We start from the raw sequence: 24,615 nt of genomic DNA, 5'->3' as shown, positions 1-24,615 counted from the left end.
ATCAAGGCCATTCTGAGATAGTTTTTTCGTCACATAATGTACTTCATGACACTGGTAAAATGAAGTAAAAAAAAAAACATTTTTATTGCAAAAAAAATACCAAATTTACAAAAATTTTGGAAAAATTTGCTAATTTCCAAGTTTCAATTTCTCTACTTCTACATAGTAATACCTACAAAAATAGTTATTACTTTACATTCCCCATATGTCTACTTCATGTTTGGATCATTTTGGGAATGACATTTTAGTTTTTGGGGACATTACAGGGCTTAGAAGTTTAGAAGCAAATCTTGAAATTTTTCAGAAATTTTCAAAAACCCAATTTTTAGGGACCAGTTCAGGTCTGAAGTCACTTTGTGAGGCTTACATAATAGAAACCACCACAAAATGATCTAAAAACTACACCCTTCAAGGTATTCATAACTGATTTCACAAACGTTGTTAACCCTTTAGATGTTCCACAAGAGATATAATAGCAAATGGAGATAACATTTCTGAATTTTGAATTTGACCTTTTTAATCAATTTTTTCCAGTAACAAAGCAAGGGTTAACAGCCAAACAAAATGCTACATTTATTGCCCTGATTCTGTAGTTTGCAGAAACACCCCATATGTGGCCATAAACTACTGTACGGGCACACTGTAGGGCGTAGAGGGAAAGGTGCGCGGTGTGGTTTTTGGAAGTCAGATTTTGCTGGACTGGTTTATTTACACCATGTCCCATTTGAAGCCCCCCTGATGCACCCCTAGAGTAGAAACTCCATAAAAGTGACCCCATCTAAGAAACGACACCCCTCAAGGTATTCAAAACTGATTTTACAAACATCGTTAACCCGTTAGGTGTTGCACAAAAGTTATTGGCAAATGGGGATAAAACTTGAGAATTTAAATTTTTTGGCAAATTTTCCATTTTAATCCAATTTTTCCAGTAACAAAGCAAGGGTTATTAACAGTCAAACAAAATGCTAAATTTATTGCCCCGATTCTGTAGTTTGCAGAAACACCCCTATACGCAGCCGTAAAGTACTGTACGGGCACACGGTAGGGCATAGAGGGAAAGGTGGTTTTTGGAAGGCAGATTTTGCTGGACTCGTTTATTTACACCATCTCCCATTTGAAGCCTCCCTGATGCACCCCTAGAGTAGAAACTCTATAAAAGTGACCCCATTTTGGAAACTACGTGATAGGGTGGCAGTTTTTTTGGGACTATTTTTAGGGTACATATGATTTTTGGTTGCTCTTTATTACATTTTTTTGAGGCAAGGTTACCAAAAATTTAAATTCTAAAATTTCATCTCCATTTGCCATAAACTGTTGAGGAACACCTAAAGGGTTAATAAAGTTTGTAACATCAGTTTTGAATACCTTGAGGGGTGTAGTTTCTTAGATGGGGTCGCTTTTATGGAGTTTTTATTCTAGGGGTGAATCAGGGGGGCTTCAAATGGGACATGGTGCCCAAAAAAAAAAAAAAAAGACCATCAAAATCTGCCTCCCAGAAACAATACGGCGTTCCTTTCCTTCTGCGCCCTGCCGTTTGGTCATACAGCAGGCTACAACTACATATGGGGTGTTTCTGTAAACTGCAGAATCAGGGTAAAAAATATTCTGTTTTGTTTGGCTGTTAACCCTTGCTTTGTTAATGGAAAAAAATCTGATAAAATGGAAAATTTTCCAAAAGATTTCTGTTTTGGCACCATTTTTATTTCATTTTTTTGACCTTGTTCATCTGAGGGGTTAGGTCATGGGGTATTATTAGAGAGCAGATTCTTACAGACGTGGCGATACCTAATGTCTATTTTTTATTTTATTTTAGTTTTACAAAATAATATTTTAGAATTTTTTATTTTATTTCGTTTTACTGTCTCAAGTCGGAGAACCATAGTTTTTTATCCGATTGTCAGTGGCTAAATTGGGGAGGCGGAACATAAATTTAGTACTCCATGGAAGTGTGGTACTCCCTGAAGCAACCAATAATGCATAGGCCCGTGTCACACTGAGTGGTGGTGTCCTTCTGTATCCCCCTCCTGTGACAAACTCTGCATCTTTTTTGGGTCCGTCCCTTCTTTCCAGTATGGGGGACCACACCTGGAAAGTGTTGGCCAGGGACTATCCGGGCGCCTCCAGTTCCCGAGGTACTCCAGCCTGCTCTTTCCCGATCAGAAAAGATCAGGTCCTTGAGGACTGCCTCATAGAACTGAAGAAATGTCCCTGTGTTGCCAGCGCTCCGGGACAGCACAAAAGAGTTGTACAAGGCAACCTGTACCAAGTAGAGCGCAACTTTTTTGTACCATGCCCGGGTTTTGCGCATGGCATTATATGGCTTGATGACTTGATCAGAGAGATCAACTCCTCCCATATACCGATTGTAGTCGACGATACAATCGGGCTTGAGGATCGTTGCCGCGGTACCTCGCACAGGGACAGGGGTGATGCCGTTACCATGAATTGTGGACAGTAAAAGGACATCCCTCTTGTCCTTATATCTGACCAGCAACAGGTTTCCACTGGTAAGAGCACGGGTCGCACCCCTGGGGATAGGTACCTGGAGGGGGTGGGTAGGGAGGCTGCGTTGATTTTTCTGTACGGTCCCATAAGCGGACGTGGATCTGGCGGTGAAGGACTGGAACAAGGGGATACTAGTATAAAAGTTATCCACATACAGGTGGTAACCCTTATCTAGCAGTGGGTGCATAAGGTCCCACACAAGAGGTTTCCCACCCAGAGAGGGGGGACATTCTGGGGGTTGAATACGGGAATCTCGCCCCTCGTACACACGAAACTTGTAAGTGTACCCTGAGGTACTCTCAAAAAGTTTGTACAGCTTCACGCCATACCTCGCCCGCTTAGAGGGAACATACTGGTGGAAAATGAGTCTCCCCTTGAAAGCAATGAGAGACTCATCAACCGCAACCTCCCTTCCAGGTACATAGGCCTGCACAAATTTGGCCCCAAAGTGATCGATGACCGGCCTGATTTTGTACAGGCGGTCATAGGCAGTATCACCTATCTGCATCTGCACCTATCTGCATAATGCAGTCATTTCCGGATGGCCTCAAAGCGGGAGCTTGTCATGGCCGTACTGTAAAGTGGGGTCTGTTAGAGGACGTCCCCACTCCAGTAATGCCTGACACTAGGTTTTTTAATTAGGCCCATGTGCAGCACGAGGCCCCAAAACGTCCTCATCTCGGCTGCACTGACCGGAGTCCAGCCACCGGGCCTAGCCAAAAAGGAGCCCGGGTGTTGAGCAACAAACTGTTGGGCGTACAGGTTTGTTTGCTCCACCATTAAATTTACAAAGTGGTCACTGAAAAAAAGACTAAAGTAGTCGTATTCAGTGAAGCCCACTGTGGAAATCTGGGGTATACCAGACAAGATCACCGGTAGGGGGCTCCGGTGGACTTAACTGGTGGGCCGGAAAACTAGTACGAGCCCCAGAGCTGCTCGTACTAGTGTGGGCCACAGGGTCCCTAGCATGGCGGTCCCCTTGCTCCGCCTGGCGACGTCTCCGCCGCCTTGGGGGCTCATCATCGCTAGATGATGAGGACGCGGATGACAAAAGGAAAGTGGGGTCATCCTCGTCCTCACTGGGGCTCTCGGACTCGGAGGCAAGCTGGGCGTATGCCTCCTCGGCCGAGAACATCTGGCGGGCCATAGAGGAGTGCGTGAGTGTGTGCGTGATAAACTTTATTTGGTGTGCGTGTGTGTGGGGGCACGGGTGTTCGCGAACATACCCTAAACCTAACAGACAAAAAACATAATATTTAAAACGGCAAAAAATGCAAAGAAACAAATTTAAAAATGTATTCAAAATCGCTGATCAACCATCCGAAGTTAATCAGAGCTGGGGTGTGCGATGCACTAACAGTGGTCGGATGCTAAGAGTGCCGGCCACAGTCAGCGTACGCAAAAAAAAAAATGCTTGTGCCCCAAAAAAAGTTGTGGGGGGGATGGGGGCAAGCTGCAGCACCCCTGGGGGGTCTAGGGTCACACAGCTGTGCTGTGGACCCCAGACACCCAATTTAGGGTGATGCAACAAAAAAAAATATATATATTTTTTTTCTCACTAACTTTCCCTGAATATCCCTGCCTAACCTAACCTTTCCCTAAATACCTGGGTGCACAGATGGGGGTGCTGGCTGATTATCCCTGAACAGAAGCGGATGCCAGCTCTGAGATCCTCTCTCCTTGGCTCCCGGACTGAAAAAGAGGAGGAGAGGAACGCTGCTGTAATTTGAAATGCCCGCCCAGCCGACCAATGAGAGTCGATCCTGAGAGGTGATGTCACCATCACCTCTCACGATCACAGGATGGTGATTGGTGGTGTATTATCACACCACCGATCACCATCCTGTTCCGGGTTATCGGGTCCCCAAAGACCCGAATAACACGGAAACGCAGCAAACCGCAGATCTGAATTGACCTGCGGTTTGCTGCGATCGCCGACACAGGGAGGGGGGGTCACAGGACCTCCCGGCGCAGTGACCCAAGATGCCTGCTCAATGATTTGAGCAGGCACCTAGTTCCGATTACCACCCGCCGGGAGGCGGTGATCGGAACTATACATGACGTACTGGTACATCATGTGTCCTTATGTACCGGGACAACATGCCGTACCGGTACGTCATGTGTCCGGAAGGAGGGACCCTCTACCCTTACCTCCCTTTGGGTAACTCCACCTTCCTGATTTACCCTTGCCTTTGTACAACCGGGGCATATATCAAGGTCCTGGCTTCCGAAAGGACTGGGATTTCTTTGTTTTGTCCTCTGCAAACACCTTCTTTTTGTTAGTAGCCTTTTCAAGAATAGAATCTAGGAACAAACACATAAGTACCTGAAAATGGGATAGTACAAAGCCTATTTTTAGATGGAATGTCACCTGACCAAGGTTTTAGCCACAACAGATGTCTGTGGGAACTGACTGCAAATCTAATAGATTCAGCCGAAGCCTCAGAAACAAATTGCAGTCGCCATTTCTAAAAGTAAAAATGGACTCCAGAATTTCTTCCATGGAGGTTTTAATCTTTAGGTGGTTCTCTAGTTGGGCGAGCCATAAAAATAACGAAACACTGAAGTAGCGGTATTTGTATTGATCAATGCAGAAGATACTTCCCAATATATTTTTTAGAAGCCCATCTATTTTCCTATCTATTGCGTCCTCAAGTTGTGAGAAATCCTCAAAGGGCAAGGAGTTTTTTATTTTTATTATCTTTGCAATGGGCATGTCAATTTTTGGGGTATCCACCCATAATCTTCTGCATTAAAGGCTAGACGGTCCTTAAACTCACGAGAAATGTAAAGCCTCTTTTCTGCTTCTTACCATTCTTCCAAAATGAGCAATATGAAATTTTCATTCACTGGAAAGAGGGTTTTCTTTTTTGCTTTTAGTATGCCAAACATCTCATCCTGTATAGAACGAGGTTGGGCGACTTCTTCTACGTCCATTGTCTGACGGACAGTGGAAATGAGAACGTCTAAATCCTTAGAAGTAAAAAAGTACTTTTTCCCTTCTTCCTCTGCACAAGAAGCAATTTCATCATCATCTATTTCTCCTTCTGACCTAATGTTACTAGCGGTTTCATCCTCCGAGTCTGAATCCATTTCAACTATAGATCTTTTAACATGAGATTGCAGAACAGATTTTGGCATTAATTTTGCAACTGAGGAGTGTACTTCCTCCTTTATAAACGTCGTAATTTCCGATAATCAAGATAGCAGTTCTTCTTTTATCAATTTATCAATGCAGGAGCTGCAAAGTTGTTTAGAGTAAGACCAGCTTCTTTGCACAGGTTGCACATCTTTTCACTTTCTTTTTAGGTTCAGAAGGATTTTTATGCACCATATCTTTATCATCCTGAAATTACAAAACAGACTGCTAGCTATGCAGATGCAAGAAGCATTAATAAAAGCCATACCGCACCTATGACTTACATGACCCTGAGCATGAGATTCTGAACCCGGCATAGACCGAATAGACCAGGCATGGCCAACCTGTGGCTCTCCAGCTGTTGTAAAACTACAATTCCCACCATGCCCTCCTGTAGCCTGGTAGCAGTTGGCAGTCTGGGCATGCTGGGAGTTGTAGTTTTGCAACATCTGGAGAGCCTCAGGTTGGCCATCCCTGGAATAAACACTGGAGCTTCCATGGTGGTTAGCACAGATTTTTTGACTTCCCACCATAACCTTTATAGTCCTGCCTCCTGCTGCTCCTCCTTTTTCTGGGACTCCATCTTACCGGAGAATCCCAATTTGGATGATGCGAGTCTACCCAGAATGGGGACTCCAGCATTGAAGCGCAGTGTCCACCCCATGCCAGGTATTCCTGCCCACCCTCTCACCGGACATCTTGTGAGAGGACATCATCAGGCTTGCAGACACGCGCGGATGCTGCCAGAAGTGACGTTCGTCGGTCCGCCCCATCATGGCTGCGCACAGCAAGTGTAATGCCGATGGGAGAAGGAGGATGCAGGACGGAGCCGAGAGTGTCAGAACCTCCCAGGGAGCCAGTAGTGGGATGCGGAACCCACTGGCAGTAAGCAGCTGACAGCCCAGAACGCGGTACAAGTTTAGGGATAATCCAAGAGGGGTAGTCAATATCCAATCCGGGTCGAGGCAGGCAGCAAAGGTACAAGGCGGAAGACAGTCCAGGGGTCAGTAGCAGGGAAGGATACAAAGAAACAACAGGCAATAGCAGGATCTGCAGGGAGGCTAGGTGTTCACCATAAGGTGGAATAACTCAGCAATGAACCAGAGCTCAGGCCAGGTCTTTATAGCCAGGGAAGGTAGGAACCACCCTCCCCAGGAACCAATGGCAGGCGAGGAAGGTGGAAGGTGTGTACTGGGAATCTCCCTCAGCAAGGCTCACACCTGACAGCCGGATAATGCAGGAACTCTATGCACCCGGAAATGTGCGAGCAGCCTGTGTACTGCGCACACGCCGTGCACCCACACCTCGGGCACCAGGTGTTCTACCGAGCTGAAGGGGAACCCGTGCCCTGCGCCGTGCCCGTGGTCCCAGAGTAGGGGTAACACCCCCTGCTTCCTGACAGAGCCCCCCACCAAGGAGCGGCCTCCAGACGCGACCCTGGGAAGGCCTCTCGGGGTGAGCTCGATGGAACGCCCGCACCTTGGCGGCCGCATGGACATTCCCCAAGGGCTCCCAGGAACGCTCCTCGGGACCGTACCCCTTCCAGTGGATGAGATACTCCAGGACCCCACGCCGGCGGCGGGAGTCCAGGATCTCCTGGACTTCATACTCATCATCGTTATTCACCTGGATGGGAGGTGGTGGAGCAGGTGCCCGGTCCGGGAACGGGTTGGCACGGTGTGGTTTCAATAAGGACACGTGGAATACCGGGTGGATTCCCAGGGAAGTAGGCAACTGGAGCTTGGCTGCAACGTTGTTGACCATACTCACGATCTCAAAGGGACCAAGGTAACGGGGTCCCAGTTTTCGGGAGGGACAGGACAGCTTGAGGTGCTGTGTGGAAAGCCACACCTTGTCCCCGTCTTTGTACCTGGGGAATTCTGTGCGTCTACGGTCTGCCTGCATCTTGTGCCGCTGCTGAGCGGCCTGGAGTTGCTGCGTTAGGGTCCGCCTCAGTTCTCGTAGGAGCCGGAGTCGTTGAGCCACTTCAGGCACTGGGACATCAAGGGGGAGATCCGGGAGAGTTGCGGGATGATAGCCATAGTTGGCATAGAATGGTGAGAGCCCGGTGGAGGAATGAAGCTGATTGTTGAAGGAAAATTCCGCGAAGGGGAGATGGCTCACCCAGTCGTCTTGTAGATGGGATGTGTAACAGCGAAGGAACTGTTCGAGGGTTTGGTTGGTCCTTTCGGTCTGCCCATTGGACTGGGGGGTGATAGGCAGAAGACAGGCTGCGAGTGATATGAAGGCTACGGCAAAACTGGGTCCAAAAGCGGGAGGTGAATTGTGAGCCCCGGTCTGAGACGATGGAATCAGGGAGCCCGTGCAACCGGAACACGTGTTGGAGGAACAACTCTGAGGTTTTTTGGGCCGTCGGGAGACCGGAGGTCGGAATGAAGTGGGACATCTTGGTACATCTGTCCACCACCACCATGATGGTGGTACAGGCTTGTGAAGGCGGTAAGTCCACAATGAAATCCATGGCTATGTTGCGCCATGGAAGGGTTGGCACTGGCAGAGGCTGTAATAACCCAACAGGTTTTGAGGTGGGACGTTTGTAGAGTGCACACACGGAACAAGACTCTATGAAGGAGCGTACGTCGGCTGCCAAAGAGGGCCACCAAAACTGACGTAGGATGCATTCCGTGGTGTTGCGCCTACCTCGGTGTCCTGCTGTGGGGTGGTCATGGTGATGCTGTAGTACAGGCAGTCGCTGGGAGACTGGGACGTAGATCCACTGTTGGTGGTAACAAAGCCCCTGCTTCATTGGCAGATGGGCTGCCTCCTCTGGAGCTGGCATGCTGGCCCGTCGGATCCTCTCGATCAAGGAGTGTTGGGTGGCTAGAAAGTATGCGGCTGGCAGGATCGGTTCCGGAGGTGCAGGATCGGCCTCGGAGGAGCACATACGGGACAAGGCATCAGCCTTGCCGTTCTTGGATCCCGGTCGATAGGTAATCTGGAGGCGAAAACGGGAGAAAAAGAGAGCCCACCTGGCTTGTCGAGGACGCAGTCGCTTGGCACTGCGGAGATATTCGAGGTTGCGATGGTCGGTGTACACCACCACAGGGTTTTCGGCTCCTTCCAGCAAATGTCTCCATTCCTCCAGGGCGTCCTTGATGGCGAGCAGCTCCCTCTCACCCACATCATAGTTGCGTTCGGCCCCGGTGAGTTTGCGGGAATAAAAGGCAACGGGATGGAGAAGCTGCTTCTCCCCTTGGACCTGGGAGAGAACAGCCCCGATAGCCCCCTCGGAGGCGTCGGTCTCCAGAAAAAACGGGCAAGAGGCGTCCGGTTGTACCAGTATAGGTGCCTGTGTGAACAGCCTCTTAAGGTGCTGGAATGCCTGTTGGACCTTCGGGGTCCATTCAAACAGGGTGTTGCTCCTGGTCAGAGCAGTGATGGGAGCGCAGATCGCTGAAAAGTTCCGAATGAATCGGCGGTAAAAATTGGCAAAACCAATGAACTGCTGCACCATCCGCCGATTGCGGGGGACAGGCCAATTCTGGACGGCCTGGATCTTCCTGGGGTCCATCTCCACTCGACCTGAGGATAGGATGTAGCCCAGGAACTCAATGGACGAGACTTCGAAGGTGCTTTTTTCAAGCTTGCCATAGAGACTGTGGGTCCGCAGACGCTGGAGCACCGATTTGACATGCCGTTCATGTTGTGGCAGTGATCTGGAGAAGACAAGGATATCGTCCAGATATACCACAACATGGGTATCCAACAGGTCACGGAAGACGTCATTGATGAAGCACTGAAAAGTGGCAGGGGCGTTACAGAGCCCGAAGGGCATGACAAGATACTCGTAGTGCCCAAACCGTGAGCGGAATGCTGTCTTCCACTCATCCCCCTCCCTGACACGAATCAGATTGTAGGCCCCACGGAGGTCGATCTTGGTGAAGAAACGGGCATCCTTAACTCTGTCCAGCAAGTCGGGAATGAGAGGGAGTGGGTACCGGTTCTTCTTGGTGATGTCGTTCAGGGCCCGGTAATCGACACAGGGCCGGAGACCCCCATCTTTTTTCCCCACAAAGAAGATGCCGGCCCCAACTGGAGAGGTCGAGGGACGGATGAACCCCTTCGCTAGGCTCTCCTTTATGTAGTCCTTCAGGGCCCTGGTCTCGGGTTCGGACAGATTGTACAAGCGTCCGTACGGCAGTGGGGCTCCAGGGAGCAGGTCAATGGGGCAATCATAAGGCCTGTGTGGTGGCAAGGCGTCTGCTCTTTTTTTTTCAAAAACGTCTGCATAGTCCCGATATTTGTCGGGTAGTCTGTGTTCAACGGTGCCCAGAACCGTAGGAGGGCTAGGAGCCGGAGACGCATGAATAGGAGAACCGGAGGGGGGCGTGAAGGTGATGGAGCCAGAGGTCCAGTTAATCGTGGGGTTGTGTCTCCTAAGCCAGGGGATGCCTAAAATGACTGGAAACAAGGGGGAAGGCACGATGTCCCACACGATCTTCTCGGAATAGTAAAGGCCGATGCGGAGGAACAAGGGATGTGATTCCATGGCGATAGGTCCCGTCTTTAGGGTGCTGCCATCCACCAGATGAAGCTGGGATGGGTTCTTCTTAGGGCGCAACGGGATGCCTAGTTGGGAAGCCAGATCCTTGTCCATAAAACAGCTGCTTGCGCCCGAATCAATGATGGCAGAGAGATCAATATTGTTGTTGTCCAGCTGCAGGGAAACAGGGATGGTGAGATGAGACGAGTTGTTATACATAGGTAGGTTAATGCATACCATGGGTGTCACCGGCCTACCTTCGGGAGGTTTGATGGGACAGTCCTTCAGGAAATGGCCCGGTTTTGCGCAGTATAAACACAGATGCAAGGTTCTTCTCCTGGTTCTCTCCATCGTGGACAGGGGACCCCGAACAGCCCCGATCTGCATCGGCTCCTCCTGGTTACCGTCTGCCGCCACAGGAACAGGAAGCCTTAAGGGTTCCAACCGGCGCTCCGTTAGAGGCGGGGTCTGATGTCGCTCCTGTCGTCTCTCCCGGAAGCGGCGATCCAGGTGGGTTACTGAGTCCATCAGGCCCCCCAAGGAGCCCGACACCCCAATGCGGGCGAGCTCATCCTTGAGCTGCTCGGACAAACCGATGCGGAACTGGTCAATCAAGGCCACCTCGTTCAAGCCCGTATCCGGGGCTACCTCACGTAATTCCATGATGTAATCCTCCACTGGACGTCTGCCCTGGTGGAGGGTGCGCAAGGTACCCCTGGCGGTTGAAGAACGCAGGGGGTCATCATAAAGTCTTTGCATAGCTGCGGCAAAGGACTTCCAGGATGCCAGCACTGGGTCATCGGCTAGTAGGAGTTGGTGCGCCCAGGTCTGGGGAGGCCCTGAGAGCAAGGAAATTGCCGTGCGTACCTTGACGAAGTCCGTGGCATATGTACGTGGCTTCAGGGAAAACAACAGCTCGCAGGAGATGATGAAGGAGCGGTACTTCCTCCGATCTCCTGAAAACCGCTCAGGGAGGCTGACTGACGGCTCGCTAGAGACCACTTCCAGGGTGCGCGCCGGCGGGGGAGGCGAGGGTGGTAGCGCGGTGCGCTCTGCGATGCGCTGCTCCTGTGTGGCAACCCTCCGCAGCAGATGCTCATGACTCGCTTGCATCTCCTGGAAGGCCTGCGTCATGAGGTTAAGTTGCTGGGCCATGGCCGTCAGGGGATCCACTGCTTTTGCGGGTTCCATGGTGAAGGCTGAGTTATTCTGTCAGAACCTCCCAGGGAGCCAGTAGTGGGATGCGGAACCCACTGGCAGTAAGCAGCTGACAGCCCAGAACGCGGTACAAGTTTAGGGATAATCCAAGAGGGGTAGTCAATATCCAATCCGGGTCGAGGCAGGCAGCAAAGGTACAAGGCGGAAGACAGTCCAGGGGTCAGTAGCAGGGAAGGATACAAAGAAACAACAGGCAATAGCAGGATCTGCAGGGAGGCTAGGTGTTCACCATAAGGTGGAATAACTCAGCAATGAACCAGAGCTCAGGCCAGGTCTTTATAGCCAGGGAAGGTAGGAACCACCCTCCCCAGGAACCAATGGCAGGCGAGGAAGGTGGAAGGTGTGTACTGGGAATCTCCCTCAGCAAGGCTCACACCTGACAGCCGGATAATGCAGGAACTCTATGCACCCGGAAATGTGCGAGCAGCCTGTGTACTGCGCACACGCCGTGCACCCACACCTCGGGCACCAGATGTTCTACCGAGCTGAAGGGGAACCCGTGCCCTGCGCCGTGCCCGTGGTCCCAGAGTAGGGGTAACACCCCCTGCTTCCTGACAGAGAGCCTCTAATGTGCGAGGAAGCGGACACCGCAACCATACCCTGCGGCCTCGAAGGGTACTGGTAAGGCCACCTTAAGGGGTGCTAGCTGAGCCCTCCGATTAGGAGATGAAGGAGAGGCAATAAACCCCGGTTTTCCTATCCTGGGCTCCATATGCCATAACATAACTTCTCCTCTTCATCAACCGGGGACCTGTCTGTTGACTGCAGACCTGTAAGGGACAGGACGACCACCAGTGTTGAAAGGGAAGGAGGTGCTTTTAACTTTTCTGTGCTTCCTGTCCCTATAGAGGTCTATAACGACATTCTCCATGTGTGCTGTCATGGAGGACGTCCTGGAAAAAGCACCAGTCTATGTGCACTCCCAAGATCACGGCCACCAGAAAGGCCGACGCTTTTTCCTATAGTGTGTATGTATGACCACCACTGATGGATTGCAGGGTGGTCATAACCATTGAAACGAGCAGTGTATAATGTGATGGAAAAATTCATCTTACCAGCAAATAAAGCAACATGGATAATCACAATACATAATAAATGCTATTTGCTAAAGTGAGACAACCCCTTTAAGATTACTGACCACAACTTGTTCCTGCATAATTTGACACACAGAACACACCTATTTACTAATAATGGCTCATTTTATGCCCCCACTCAGTAATCATCCCCATGTAGGCCCCAGTCCCACTCAGTAATTTTAATTTTGGCTCCAGTAGTTATAATTCTCCCCGTAGTGCCGTCTGAATATAAAATACTCCCCATAGTGCCATCTCTACATATAATGCCCTTCCCATAGTGCCATCTCTATATATAATGCCAACCCCACACCCACCCCAATAGAGGCACCTGCAGTGACTATGGCAAAAAAACAAACAAAAGAAAACAACTAAACAAAATAAATTCTCACTTCATTTCTGTAGTCCATCATGCAGGCAGAAAAAAATAAAAAAGCGAGAGGTTTTCTCAAAAAAATCCCGGAATAACAGGCAGGGCACCAGAGGGGGGGAAGGGGGGAGAGAGAGGTGATATGGGGAGTAAATAGAGAGGAAGGCTGCCAGTGGTGGCTCAGTGAGTAGACCAATTACTCAATAAAATGTGTAGCTAAAAAACAAAGAACCACCACCAAGGGAGCGCCACAGACTCTAGTAATCACTGAATGCAGACAATAAAAATACCAATAGAAATATTGTTGTTGCTATAAAAACTATTTCCAATGAACAGCATTAAAAGTTATTTCAATGGTAAAAAAAATTAATGAATTAAATGAAAATTAATTGACTCACTTCACTGAGGAGGAGGTCAAAGGGATAAAGTTCAAGATACCCGTTAACTATGCCACCCCGTCAGGATCGCTTGTAGTATATTAGGAATAAACACGGCAGTACCCGAGGGTTACTTCTGGTGGTTTCCTATTGTCATTGCAGGTAGGACCAACGCGTTTCGGGGGTTCCTAGATACCCGCTTCTTTAGGAGCAGTCAGAATAAAAAATACAGCCATAAAAAGCAGTATAAATATCATCTTTTGAAGATAAGGGCTACCCTAAAAAACCTCTAAAAGAATCGACAGAGAAAACCAAAAAGAAGCCCTAAAATCTAAACGCACCAATTCCCAAGAAAAGATCCCCATTAATTCCCAATTCAGCATGGTAACCAGATACAATTCAAAACATATGATGATTCGACAAATATTAAACGTTGGGTTGTACTTCAGAAGGATCCCATCCTGAGAAAAGACCTACCACATGCCCCATCACCTACAGAATAGCACAGACCTAAAAAAATATTTTAGCACCCTCGTGCCCAAAAACAAGTAAAAAAAAGGAGGATCAATATTCCTCCTTGAAGATAGATATTCCGGCCAATAGAGGTGGCACATAAATGCAACAACAAAAAGTGCAAATCTTGCAGTATAATCACACACAATAAAAAATAAATTAACATCCCTTCTTCTGATGAAACTTTTTATCTCAAAAAGGATATGAATTGTGGAACGAGTAACGTAGTCTACCTGCTGCAATGTCCCTGTCACCTACAATATGTTTAGTGAAAGTAAGCATCATCCCTCGGTGCAAAGAACCAACCAGGTGCAGATGAAGAATCTTCAAATGTTTATTGCAGAATCACTATGCGTTTCGGGGACCACTTCCCCTTCTTTCACCATTTATTAATTCTCCGTGAGGGCACGTGGCTGCATACCAACCTCTCTCTTGGGGATTGATTTTATTCCCTACACGCCGACAGTGTTGTGCCTATTGCTTGCACAACCCTTCAAGGTGAGCCTCCAATTTGGAGATTATTTTACTATTCCCCATATGTTTTCACCCTATGGTGTGCCTTATCTAGTAAACAAACGCCTGAGCATCTGACCTACAATATGTTGGGAGAACCATCCAAACATTGCGTGAAAACATGAACGATCATCATTCCAATATCAAACAAAAGGTGACACTGTGGTAATGTGAAGCATAAAATGCATGGGAAAGTCCCAGATGGGGGGTATATCTCTCCCAGACTCCTCAACTGGCTGAGGCTACTTTCACACTAGCGTTCGGGGCTCCGCTTGTGAGCTCCGTTTGAAGGGGCTCACAAGCGGCCCCGAACGCATCCGTACTGCCCTAATGCATTCTGAGTGGACGCGGATCCGCTCAGAATGCATCAGTCTGGCAGAGTTCAGCCTCCGCTCCGCTCAGCAAGCGGACACCCGAACGTTGCTTGCAGCGTTCGGGTGTCCGCCTGGCCGTGCGGAGGCAAGCGGATCCGTCCAGACTTACAATGTAAGTCAATTGGGACGGATCCGTTTGAAGATGACACCATATGGCTCAATCTTCAAACGGATCCGTCCCCCATTGACTTTCAATGTAAAGTCTGGACGGATCCGTTCAGGCTACTTTCACACTTAGAAATCTTTTTAAACTATAATGCAGACGGATCCGTTCTGAATCCAAACGTCTGCATTATAGGAGCGGATCTGTCTGAGCAGACATCAGACGGACCCGCTCTGAACGGTAGTGTGAAAGTAGCCTGAGGTAGGCGAAATCCAGGATAATGCTGGCTTCAGCAAATATAGTTGCTGGAGCTATTTTCTTTATTTATTCAGGGCTGGATTTTACTTGGATTGGGTTGGTAGGTTTTGGCAGAGGGACCTCCCAATCCACCCCCCAGTCCGGGGCAGAATTTTCCCTAGCAGGAAGGGATTCCCAGGTGAGGCCTGCTCTAATCAGGCTGGGATAAAGCACCTCCCAGGGTGCCAGTCTGGGGGAAGAGAGGATTGTGATACAGAGACCTGTGGAGGCTCTGTGTGGTCTTGGTCTCAGGCCACAAGGCTATGTGACGCCTGATACAGTACCTTCCCTGTGTGTGGACTGTTTGGCTGTGCAAAGCCAGACCTACTTGGATGCATGAACAGGGCTCTACAAGTGACGTAGGGACGTTATTTGGTTTAGGTAGTGCCTAGACAGGCAGGTGTTTATTTTGGTCCTGTTTGGAGTGCTGTGTTTTGTGTTGATGTGCCTCAATAAAGCACAAGTTTGGACCTGAATCCTTGTGTCCGTGAAGACGTTGGTGATTATGACCCCCTGAATGATGCAATCCCTTACAACACTTTTCTATTGGAGTGGACCCCTCAATCGTATCAACTACTTTGTAGGAAAGAAATGTATTGGATCTATCGCCTTAACACTCTATCCCCGTTTGGATTAAACGAGTCCCTTGAATATACCAATTATTAACTCACTAAACTATTACACCCTTAAATAGTCATCCTATCAAGAGATTCAGTTATCAGTCTGACTGGACCAAGGGATATATCGTTACATATATTACGCTGTTCTTATTTTTCATAGTTTTATTCATATCTGGATACCTGATAGTTGGAGGGTCATATCCCCATCTCCACACAGCAATTTTATCACATATTTATGCCCCTTTTATTATCTATACATCAGCATTCAGAAACACCCTATATAGGATCCATAAATATGGGTACCTTGGATGATTTCTTTATTGATGGTATTTAACGACAATGTAGGTTATTTCCTCTATCGGCAACACTGTTTTATTCCTGTCAAAGAAACAAAATAATACAATAATGGAAAACTACTACTCTACCACTCTGTGAATATTTACTAATGTTTATCTTTTAGGATCAATTGATACGCTGAAGAGTATTTGATTATTTTATTGATTATTTTATCTTTTTTTATGTACCAATTTTTCCCTATGTATCATCTTTTGATGCTTACCCACACTTGCGGCAGAGAGATCCGGCAAGCAGTTCCATCAACGGAACTGCCTGCCGGATCCGGCAAAGCGTATGCAGACTGATGGCATTAGTAAGACTGATCAGGATCAGTCTTAAAAATGCCTGATCAGTCAAAAAAAAAAGCATTGAAATGCCGGATCTGTCTTTCCGGTGTCATCCGGCAAAACGGATCCGGCATTTACTTTTTTCCCCTTTTTTTCGGTTTGCGCAAAGGACAGATCCGGCATTCCGGTATTTTGAATGCCGGATCCGGCACTAATACATTCCTATGGAAAAAAAGTCTTCAGTTTTTTTCGCTGGAGATAAAACCGTAGCATGCTACGGTTTTCTCTTTTGCCTGATCAGTCAAAATGACTGAACTGAAGACATCCTAATGCATCCTGAACGGATTACTCTCCATTCAGAATGCATGGGGATATACCTGAACAGTTCCTGTGACGGAACTCTATGCCGGAAAATAAAAAAGCTAGTGTGAAAGTACCCTAATTTATATATTTATTTATGTACTTATTTATTCATGTATCATTTTGTCTACAAATACGTTGCTCTGCTTGTAGGCTATTATATACTTATACACCAATGCACCTGCTAAATATATCGATATCCCCCCCCCCCGGCACCTTTTCTCCCCATTTTTTTCTTCCTTGGGAATCATTGTTTTGCCCTAATATCTATATTCTTCATTAGAAGCTGCATCACGTGAACCAATAGAAGCTGCAAGGAATAGTAAGAGGATTTACGTGCGTTCCAGATATGCACCTTACACCTTAACCGAAAGTCGCATGTGTTCCACCTTTGAGCTTCACGCCCAACCGGAAGCCGCATGCATTCCACCGATGCGTTCCACTTCGAGCGGGACCAGAAGTCCTCTCCTGTCCCACTCGATTCAATAATTTCAGGCCTTCTTTTTCTATACAGAGACCCCTGATGTCTGCCCCAAACACCAGGGACCCAAAATATATACCTGGTGACACTGTACCACCAATTATAATTAAAAAATATATGATTTTAATATTCGTCCCACAGTGGAACACACACTTCCGGTCTGCAAACCAGATATAATATATAGTATACAAATCCTACTAGTAAAGATGACATATCCATACTGCTGTTTATGGCTGTATTTTTTTATTCTGACTGCTCCTGAAGAAGGGGGTATCTAGGAATCCCCGAAAAGCGTTGGGCCTACCTGCAATGACAATAAAAGGAAACCATCAGAAGTAACCCTCGGGTACTGCCGTGTTTATTCCTAATATACTACAAGCGATCCTGGCAGGGGAGACAGAGTCAACGGGTGTCTCTTCAGTGAAGTGAGTCAATTCATTTTCATTTAATTCATTTTCTTTTACCAATTACCAACTTTTTTTGCTCATTGGAAATAGTTTTTATAGCCACAACAATATTTCTATTGGTATTTTTATTGTCTGCATTCAGTGATTACTAGAGTCTGTGACGCGCCCTTGGTGGTTCTTCTCTTTGTTTTTTGTCTATCATGCAGGCCACAGGCCTCTTCTGACCTGCAGCCCTGGTTGACTGCACCCTGAACTCTCATAGGCTGTGGCAGGTGCTTCCCTTCTCTTCAGTGACACCGGAGATAGGAGCGAATCCTAGTGGTGGGACCGACATCTATCTGACAATTAAGGCATATCAGAGTGATATGCCAACCATGTCCGAGATAGGCCAACCCTCAAAGATAAAATTGGTTATGTCACTAAGGCGTTAAAATGCACTTAAGCTACCGGAGCTGTGTGCTAACAATACTTAGACATAAATTCAAAATCTACTACAAAAACAAGTGACATTTTAAGGACAGTTTTTTCCAATTTTAATCTGTTGGGAGGTTAAGGAGGTTTTATTATCAGGAATATACCATTAGGGTATGGCCGCATGGTCAGGTTCCTGCATGCAGTTTCGGAAGCCAAAACCAGGAGTGGATTTAAAAAAGTAAGAAAAAAAATCTGAGAAGTTGTATCTGTTCTTTATACTTTCTCTCCTTTCATGATACACTTCTGATTTTAGCTTGCAAAACTGCATGCAGAAACCTGGCCGTGTAGCCGTACACTTTATTACCGTATTCATTTTTATTCCGACATATTTGGAGGTGGTGTTTCACTCTGAAGTGCACTCTGCTCTGAGCGGTTTCACAGCCCCTCTCTTTGCATTAGGTAGCAGCTGTAGTAGGCATCCGAATAGATGCTACATCTGTCACTCAGAGCAGAGCTGAAGGGCTGAGAAGCAACTCAATGCAGAGTGCATTTTACTGTGAAGTCCCACTGTTAATCAAAGTGGAGAGGGTGCACCAGTTGCAGAGAGAGCAGAGAAATGCCCCCGTTGCTCCTAGAGGTTTATTTGCATATATTAAAACATTATATTTTTCAACACTGTGGGCACATATGAACACGAGATCAAAACGGATGCTTTCAGCTACCAAGCGCACATGCAACAGGTCAGCCAGTTTCATAGGTACAAATCTGCTGACAGATGCCCTTTAAAGTTAACAGAGAACACTCACAAACTCTGGGTTAGTGTGTTTAACGCTAAGGTTTTTCCTCCTACATACAGCGTGAAAAAAACAAGGCAAAAATGCTAAGTGTGAATAAACTCACCTGTTGATTTCCCATCAGCTCCTATTAGTGGTACAGTGATAGCTGCAGTAACACCATCTGTGGGCAGCGTTGCATATACAACAGGCAGTGACTGTACTACAATAGGAATGGTTTGCAAACTGCCCATTTTACTGGGTAAATTGACTGAAGGGATAGTGTGAATGACATGAAGGATCTGCTGCCCACCACTGCCTTGTGTGGATGCCAAAATTGAACCAGGAGAAAGTACAGCAGGAACTGCAGAACTTAAGCCAGACAACGAGACCACAGGATGTGCTGAAAGAACTGTACTGGATGATGTGAAAGTGGTAGAAGGAGGACTCTGAGGTCTCAGAACAGTGATTTTTGGCTTATGTACAGAGAGATCAACTGGTTCAGCCTGTGGCATACTGCAGTCACTATCCAGAAGTTGCTCAGGTGGCTCCATCTTAAAGTCACTTAGAAGAGAAGAAGCTGATGTCTCAGTGCCAATTTTGCAATGGGAAGGCATATGCAGATAGGAGCTGTAGGCCTGAAGATAGAGATTGGAAAGAAAATCTATTAAAAATCAATCTAAATACATTAATGATCAAAGAACAATATATCCAACACATATCTATAGTGTTCTATTTCTGATCAACACAGAAAGGCACATTCTTATGGAGGTACCGTAACTACCATATGCTGGAGCAAATCGTATGTAGAGGTAGACTTTTTAGTGGATGTGGAGCCACTGGGGAGAGGAGTCCCCAGTATATTTTATATTTATCTTACCCATGTGCAAGGTGAACCTGCATATGGCCCCTATGGTCACAGAGACTGGGACATTATCAAACAAAGGAATACCCAAGCAAAGGGACAATCTACCGCTGTCTCCTAAAAGCAACGGAAGGCAAGATGCACAGTTAAGCCTCGTTCACATGTCAGTGTTTGGTCAGTGATTTTTATCAGTGATTGTTAGCCAAAACTAGGATTGGAGCCTCTACAGACATAAGGCTACTTTCACACTTGCGTTTTGGGTTCCGCTTATGAGATCCGTTTGAGGGCTCTCACAAGCGGCCCCGAACTGATCCGTTCATCCCCAATGCATTCTGAATGGATAAGGATCCGTTCAGAATGCATCAGTTAGGCTCCGTTCCACCTCCATTCCGCTCTGGAAGCGGACACCAAAACGCAGCTTGCAGCGTTTTGGTGTCCGCCTGGCCGTGCGGAGCCAAACGGATCTGTCCTGACTTACAATGCAAGTCAATGGGGACGGATCCGTTTGACGTTGACACAATATGGTGCAATTGCAAACGGATCCGTCCCCTATTGACTTTCAATGTAAAGTCAGGAGTCCCTATTAATATACCATCGGATCGGAGTTTTCTCCAATCCGATGGTATTTTAACTTGAAGCGTCCCCATCACCATGGAAACGCCTCTATGTTAGAATATACCATCGGATTTGAGTTCGATCGTGAAAACTCAGATCCGACAGTATATTCTAACACAGAGGCGTTCCTATAGTGATGGGGACGCTTCAAGTTAGAATATACTAAGAACTGTGTACATAACTGCCCCCTGCTGCCTGGCAGCACCCGATCTCTTACAGGGGCCTGTGATCCGCACAATTAACCCCTCAGGTGCCGCACCTGAGGGGTTAATTGTGCGTATCCTAGCCCCCTGTAAGAGATCAGGTGCTGCCAGGCAGCAGGGGTCAGACCCCCCTCCCTCCCCAGTATTAAATTCATTGGTGGCCAGTGCGGCCCCCCCTCCCTCCCTCGCCAGTATTAAATTCATTGGTGGCCAGTGCGGCCCCCCATCCCTCCCTCCCCAGTATTAAATTCATTGGTGGCCAGTGCGGTCTCCCCTCTCCCCCCCCTAATTAAAATCCCCCCCCATCATTGGTGGCAGCGGAGAGTTCCGTTCGGAGTCCCAGTTTAATCGCTGGGGCTCCGATCGGTTACCATGGCAGCCAGGACGCTACTGCAGTCCTGGCTGACATGGTTACTTAGCAATTTTAGAAGCATTATACTTACCTGCGCTGTCTGTGGCCGGCCGGGCGCTCCTCCTACTGGTAAGTGACAGGTCTGTGCCATAAGCAATGCGCCGCACAGACCTTTCACTTACCAGTAAGAGGAGCGACCTGCCGGCCACAGACAGCGCGGGTAAGTATAATGCTTCTAAAATTGCTAAGTAACCATGGCAGCCAGGACTGCAGTAGCGTCCTGGCTGCCATGGTAACCGATCAGAGCCCCAGCGATTAAACTGGAACTCCGATCGGAACTCTCCGCTGCCACCAATGATGGGGGGGGTGATTTTAATTAGGGAAAGGGGGGGCCGCACTGGCCACCAATGAATTTAATACTGGGGAGGGAGGGGGGGCCGCACTGGCCACCAATGAATTTAATACTGGGGAGGGAGGGGGGGCCGCACTGGCCACCAATGAATTTAATACTGGGGAGGGAGGGAGGGGGGGCCGCACTGGCCACCAATGAATTTAATACTGGGGAGGGAGGGAGGGGGGGCCGCACTGGCCATTAATGAATTTAATACTTGGGAGGGAGGGGGGCCGCACTGGCACCAATGAATTTAAAACTGGGGAGGGAGGGGGAGCCGCACTGGCCACCAATGAATTTAATACTGGGGAGGGAGGGGGGGCCGCACTGGCCACCAATGAATTTAATACTGGGGAGGGAGGGGGGGCCGCACTGGCCATCAATGAATTTAATACTTGGGAGGGAGGGGGGCCGCACTGGCCACCAATGAATTTAAAACTGGGGAGGGAGGGGGGTCTGGCCCCCTGCTGCCTGGCAGCACCTGATCTCTTACAGGCACCTGAGGGGTTAATTGTGTGGATCACAGCCCCCTGTAAGAGATCGGGTGCTGCCAGGCAGCAGGGGGCAGTTATGTACACAGTTCTTAGTATATTCTAACTTGAAGCATCCCCTTCACCATGGGAACGCCTCTGTGTTAGAATATACTGTCGGATCTGAGTTTTCACAATGTGAAAAAGCTGTTATGCAGACGGATCCGTTCTGAACGGATGCAAGCGTTTGCATTATCGCTGCGGATCCGTCTGTGCAGATACCAGACGGATCCGCACCGAACGCAAGTGTGAAAGTAGCCTAAGGTGTACCTGTTTTGTGTTTAGAGCCACACCTGGTTTTTGCTCAAAATCACTGACCAAAATACTGATGTGTGAATGAGGCATTACAAGCACCAGGACTATGTGCATATTTGATATACTGTAAGTGCAGTAAAACGGTGTTCATGTATATTTCATTATTTGTAAGCAGAAAGTAAAATTTAGGTGAAATACAGAAGAGGAAAACAAAAGGCAATTGTTACTTTCTGAAAAGCACGTCTGTTTATTCTGTGCAGTGACTCTTCAACTTCAGAGATCTTGGGACAGCTGATACTAGACACACCCAGGGTGGGGTTGCCTTTTTTTTAAAATGCTGCTCACACACCTTGTTTCACTCTTTCGAACCCATCCTACAAGAATAGGGTGCTTTTATACAATGTATTTGTATATCTATAATATATATATATATATATATAAATTATATATATATAAACTTATATTTATTTAATTTAAAAAAAAATTCAAGTTCGTCAAATTTTTGAAAGAGTTCGGTTCGGACCCGTATTGATCTGGACCAGGGGCGTAGCTATAGGAGAAGCAGGGGAAGCGGCTGCTTTCATATTCTAAAGCTTCCAAACATTGGGGGGCAAATGATGTTTAAACACAGTTAAAAATTTAAAAATGTGGCTTGGGGGACCAAGTGGCCCAAAATTTTGCATTGACAGGGTCAGAATGCAAACCCATACGACGTGCACATGTGTTGATTATTGTTCATGAGCCTAAAAAAAAAAATGCACTTTTAGGAGCACCAGCAGTGTGGATTATTATTATTATTTATTATTAAAGCGCCATTCATTCCATAGCGCTGTACATATGATGAGCGGTGCACATACATAATACAGACAATTGCACTAATCATAAACAAGACAAGTTACAAACTGGTACAGAAGGAGAGAGGGCCCTGCCCGTGAGGGCTTACAATCTACATGGTATGGGTGAAGGACACAGTAGGTGCGAGTTAAGTTGGTCATGGCGGTATAGAGGCAGCGGGGTCACTGGTTGTAGGCTTGTCTGAAGAGGTGGGTTTTCAGGTTTCTTTTGAAGGATTCCAATGTAGGTGAGAGTCTGATATGTTGGGGTAGCGAGTTCCAGAGTATGGGGGATGCATGGGAGAAATCTTGGAGTCGATTGTGGGAAGAGGCAATAAGAGGAGAGGAGAGAAGGAGGTCTTGTGAGGATCGAAGAGTGCGTGTGGGGATGTATCGGGAAAGTAGCTCAGAGATGTAGGGAGGGGACAGGTTATGGACGGCCTTGTATGTATTTGTTAGTACTTTGAAGTGAATTCGCTGGGCAATGGGGAGCCAGTGAAGGGATTGGCAGAGGGGAGAGGCAGAGGAGTAATAGGGGGAGAGGTGGATTAGTCGGGCAGCAGAGTTGAGGATAGATTGGAGGGGTGCGAGAGTGCTAGATGGAAGGCCACAGAGGAGAATGTTGCAGTAGTCTAGGCGAGAGATAATGAGGGCATGTACAAGAATTTTCACAGATTCAAAGTTAAGGAAAGCACGGATGCGGGAGATGTTTTTGAGTTGGAGGCGGCAGGTGGAAAGGGTATTGATATAGTGGCATGCGGTCGCAATAGTAGCGGCACCAGAAGCAGCATAGCATGGAACATACAGATGCTTTGCATTAATAGTGATGATAGTAGGGGGATGAGCAGTGAGGAGCAGCCGCAGATACAGTAGCAGCCATATGGTACTTCGTCTCAGCCAGAGGAGTGTAAAAATCCTTCCCAATCCAGGCTTGGTTCATTTTGACAAAAAAATTATTTTAGACACTGGTGCAGGACAACTTGGTCCATTTGGGTGTCACCAAGCCCGCCATATGTACTAAAAAAAAAACTTGCCGAGATGACACTGGAGGCTGGAAGAAAGAAGAAAGCGCATACTGTGCCAGTTCGGGCCAATGTTCCAGTCTGTCTGCCCAGAAATCCATGGGGTCAAGGAACAGGGTATGCAACAGAGACTGGCCATAGTAAAGGTAGGCCTGAAGCTGGGTATTTAGGCGGGAGCTGTCGGCTTGCTGACTGGCCTCAGCCTGACGCAGCACATGGAAAAACTGCTCCATCATGTTCAGGAGACTGAAATGGCTGCTGCTGCTTGTCGTAAGGGGGAGGGACCTCCCTTTCAGACACACTGGCAGCAGGTGTATGATTACCGTAAGCAGCGTACACAGTGTTTCCTGGTAATAACGTAATTTTTCCTCCCTTTCTGTGAGATGAAAACATACCCCCATTTTGCCTTCATAGCGAGTGTCCATGGCTATTCAGTAATCATAAGATTGTTAGATGTCAACCACACGTCTGTCACTGCATAAGCAAGCAAACATATAGGTCACCATTCTGGCCAGCGTACATGAGGAGCAGTTCTTTCCGGCTCTACCCCACATGGAGACGACTGGCCGATGCCGATGTCGCTGACCACCTTGCCCAGTTGGAACCGGTGGGTGGCAGTCAGCGAGATGTTTGCTGCTTGATGTACCTGAGGCCGATCAGCTCTAACACGGCATGGCAATGTTTTACTTGACACATGTGATAGGAAGGGGGAGGGGCATGCAACTCTGTGCCCTGATGCTGTTGGAAAAGGCGAAAGTCCATGGAGGAGGCGGATAAGTGCCTGGTTTGAAAGCCGGACTGACACAATTATGGGGGAAGTCAAAAGGACCTAGCCTCATTGCCAGTGTGCGGACTCACTGCTGCCATAAAAACATTGAACCAGGT

At 47.7% G+C, this 24,615-nt stretch overlaps 1 protein-coding gene across 1 annotated transcript in view; it reads right to left on the bottom strand.

Annotated features, from left to right (window-relative positions):
• The window catches only part of KLF8 (Kruppel like factor 8), a 293,082-nt gene that overhangs the window by 185,083 nt on the left and 83,384 nt on the right, over positions 1-24,615 (bottom strand). The window contains exon 2 of the mRNA XM_040404895.1: positions 18,792-19,302. Coding sequence (XP_040260829.1) covers positions 18,792-19,302 — 511 coding nt within the window. The remainder of the gene's footprint in view (positions 1-18,791; positions 19,303-24,615) is intronic.

The sequence above is a fragment of the Bufo bufo genome, chromosome 8, assembly GCF_905171765.1.
Source record: "Bufo bufo chromosome 8, aBufBuf1.1, whole genome shotgun sequence".
NCBI classification, from domain to species: domain Eukaryota; kingdom Metazoa; phylum Chordata; class Amphibia; order Anura; family Bufonidae; genus Bufo; species Bufo bufo.
The sequence above is the reverse complement of the archived record's forward strand: the minus strand, read 5'-3'. Positions and strand labels throughout refer to the sequence as shown.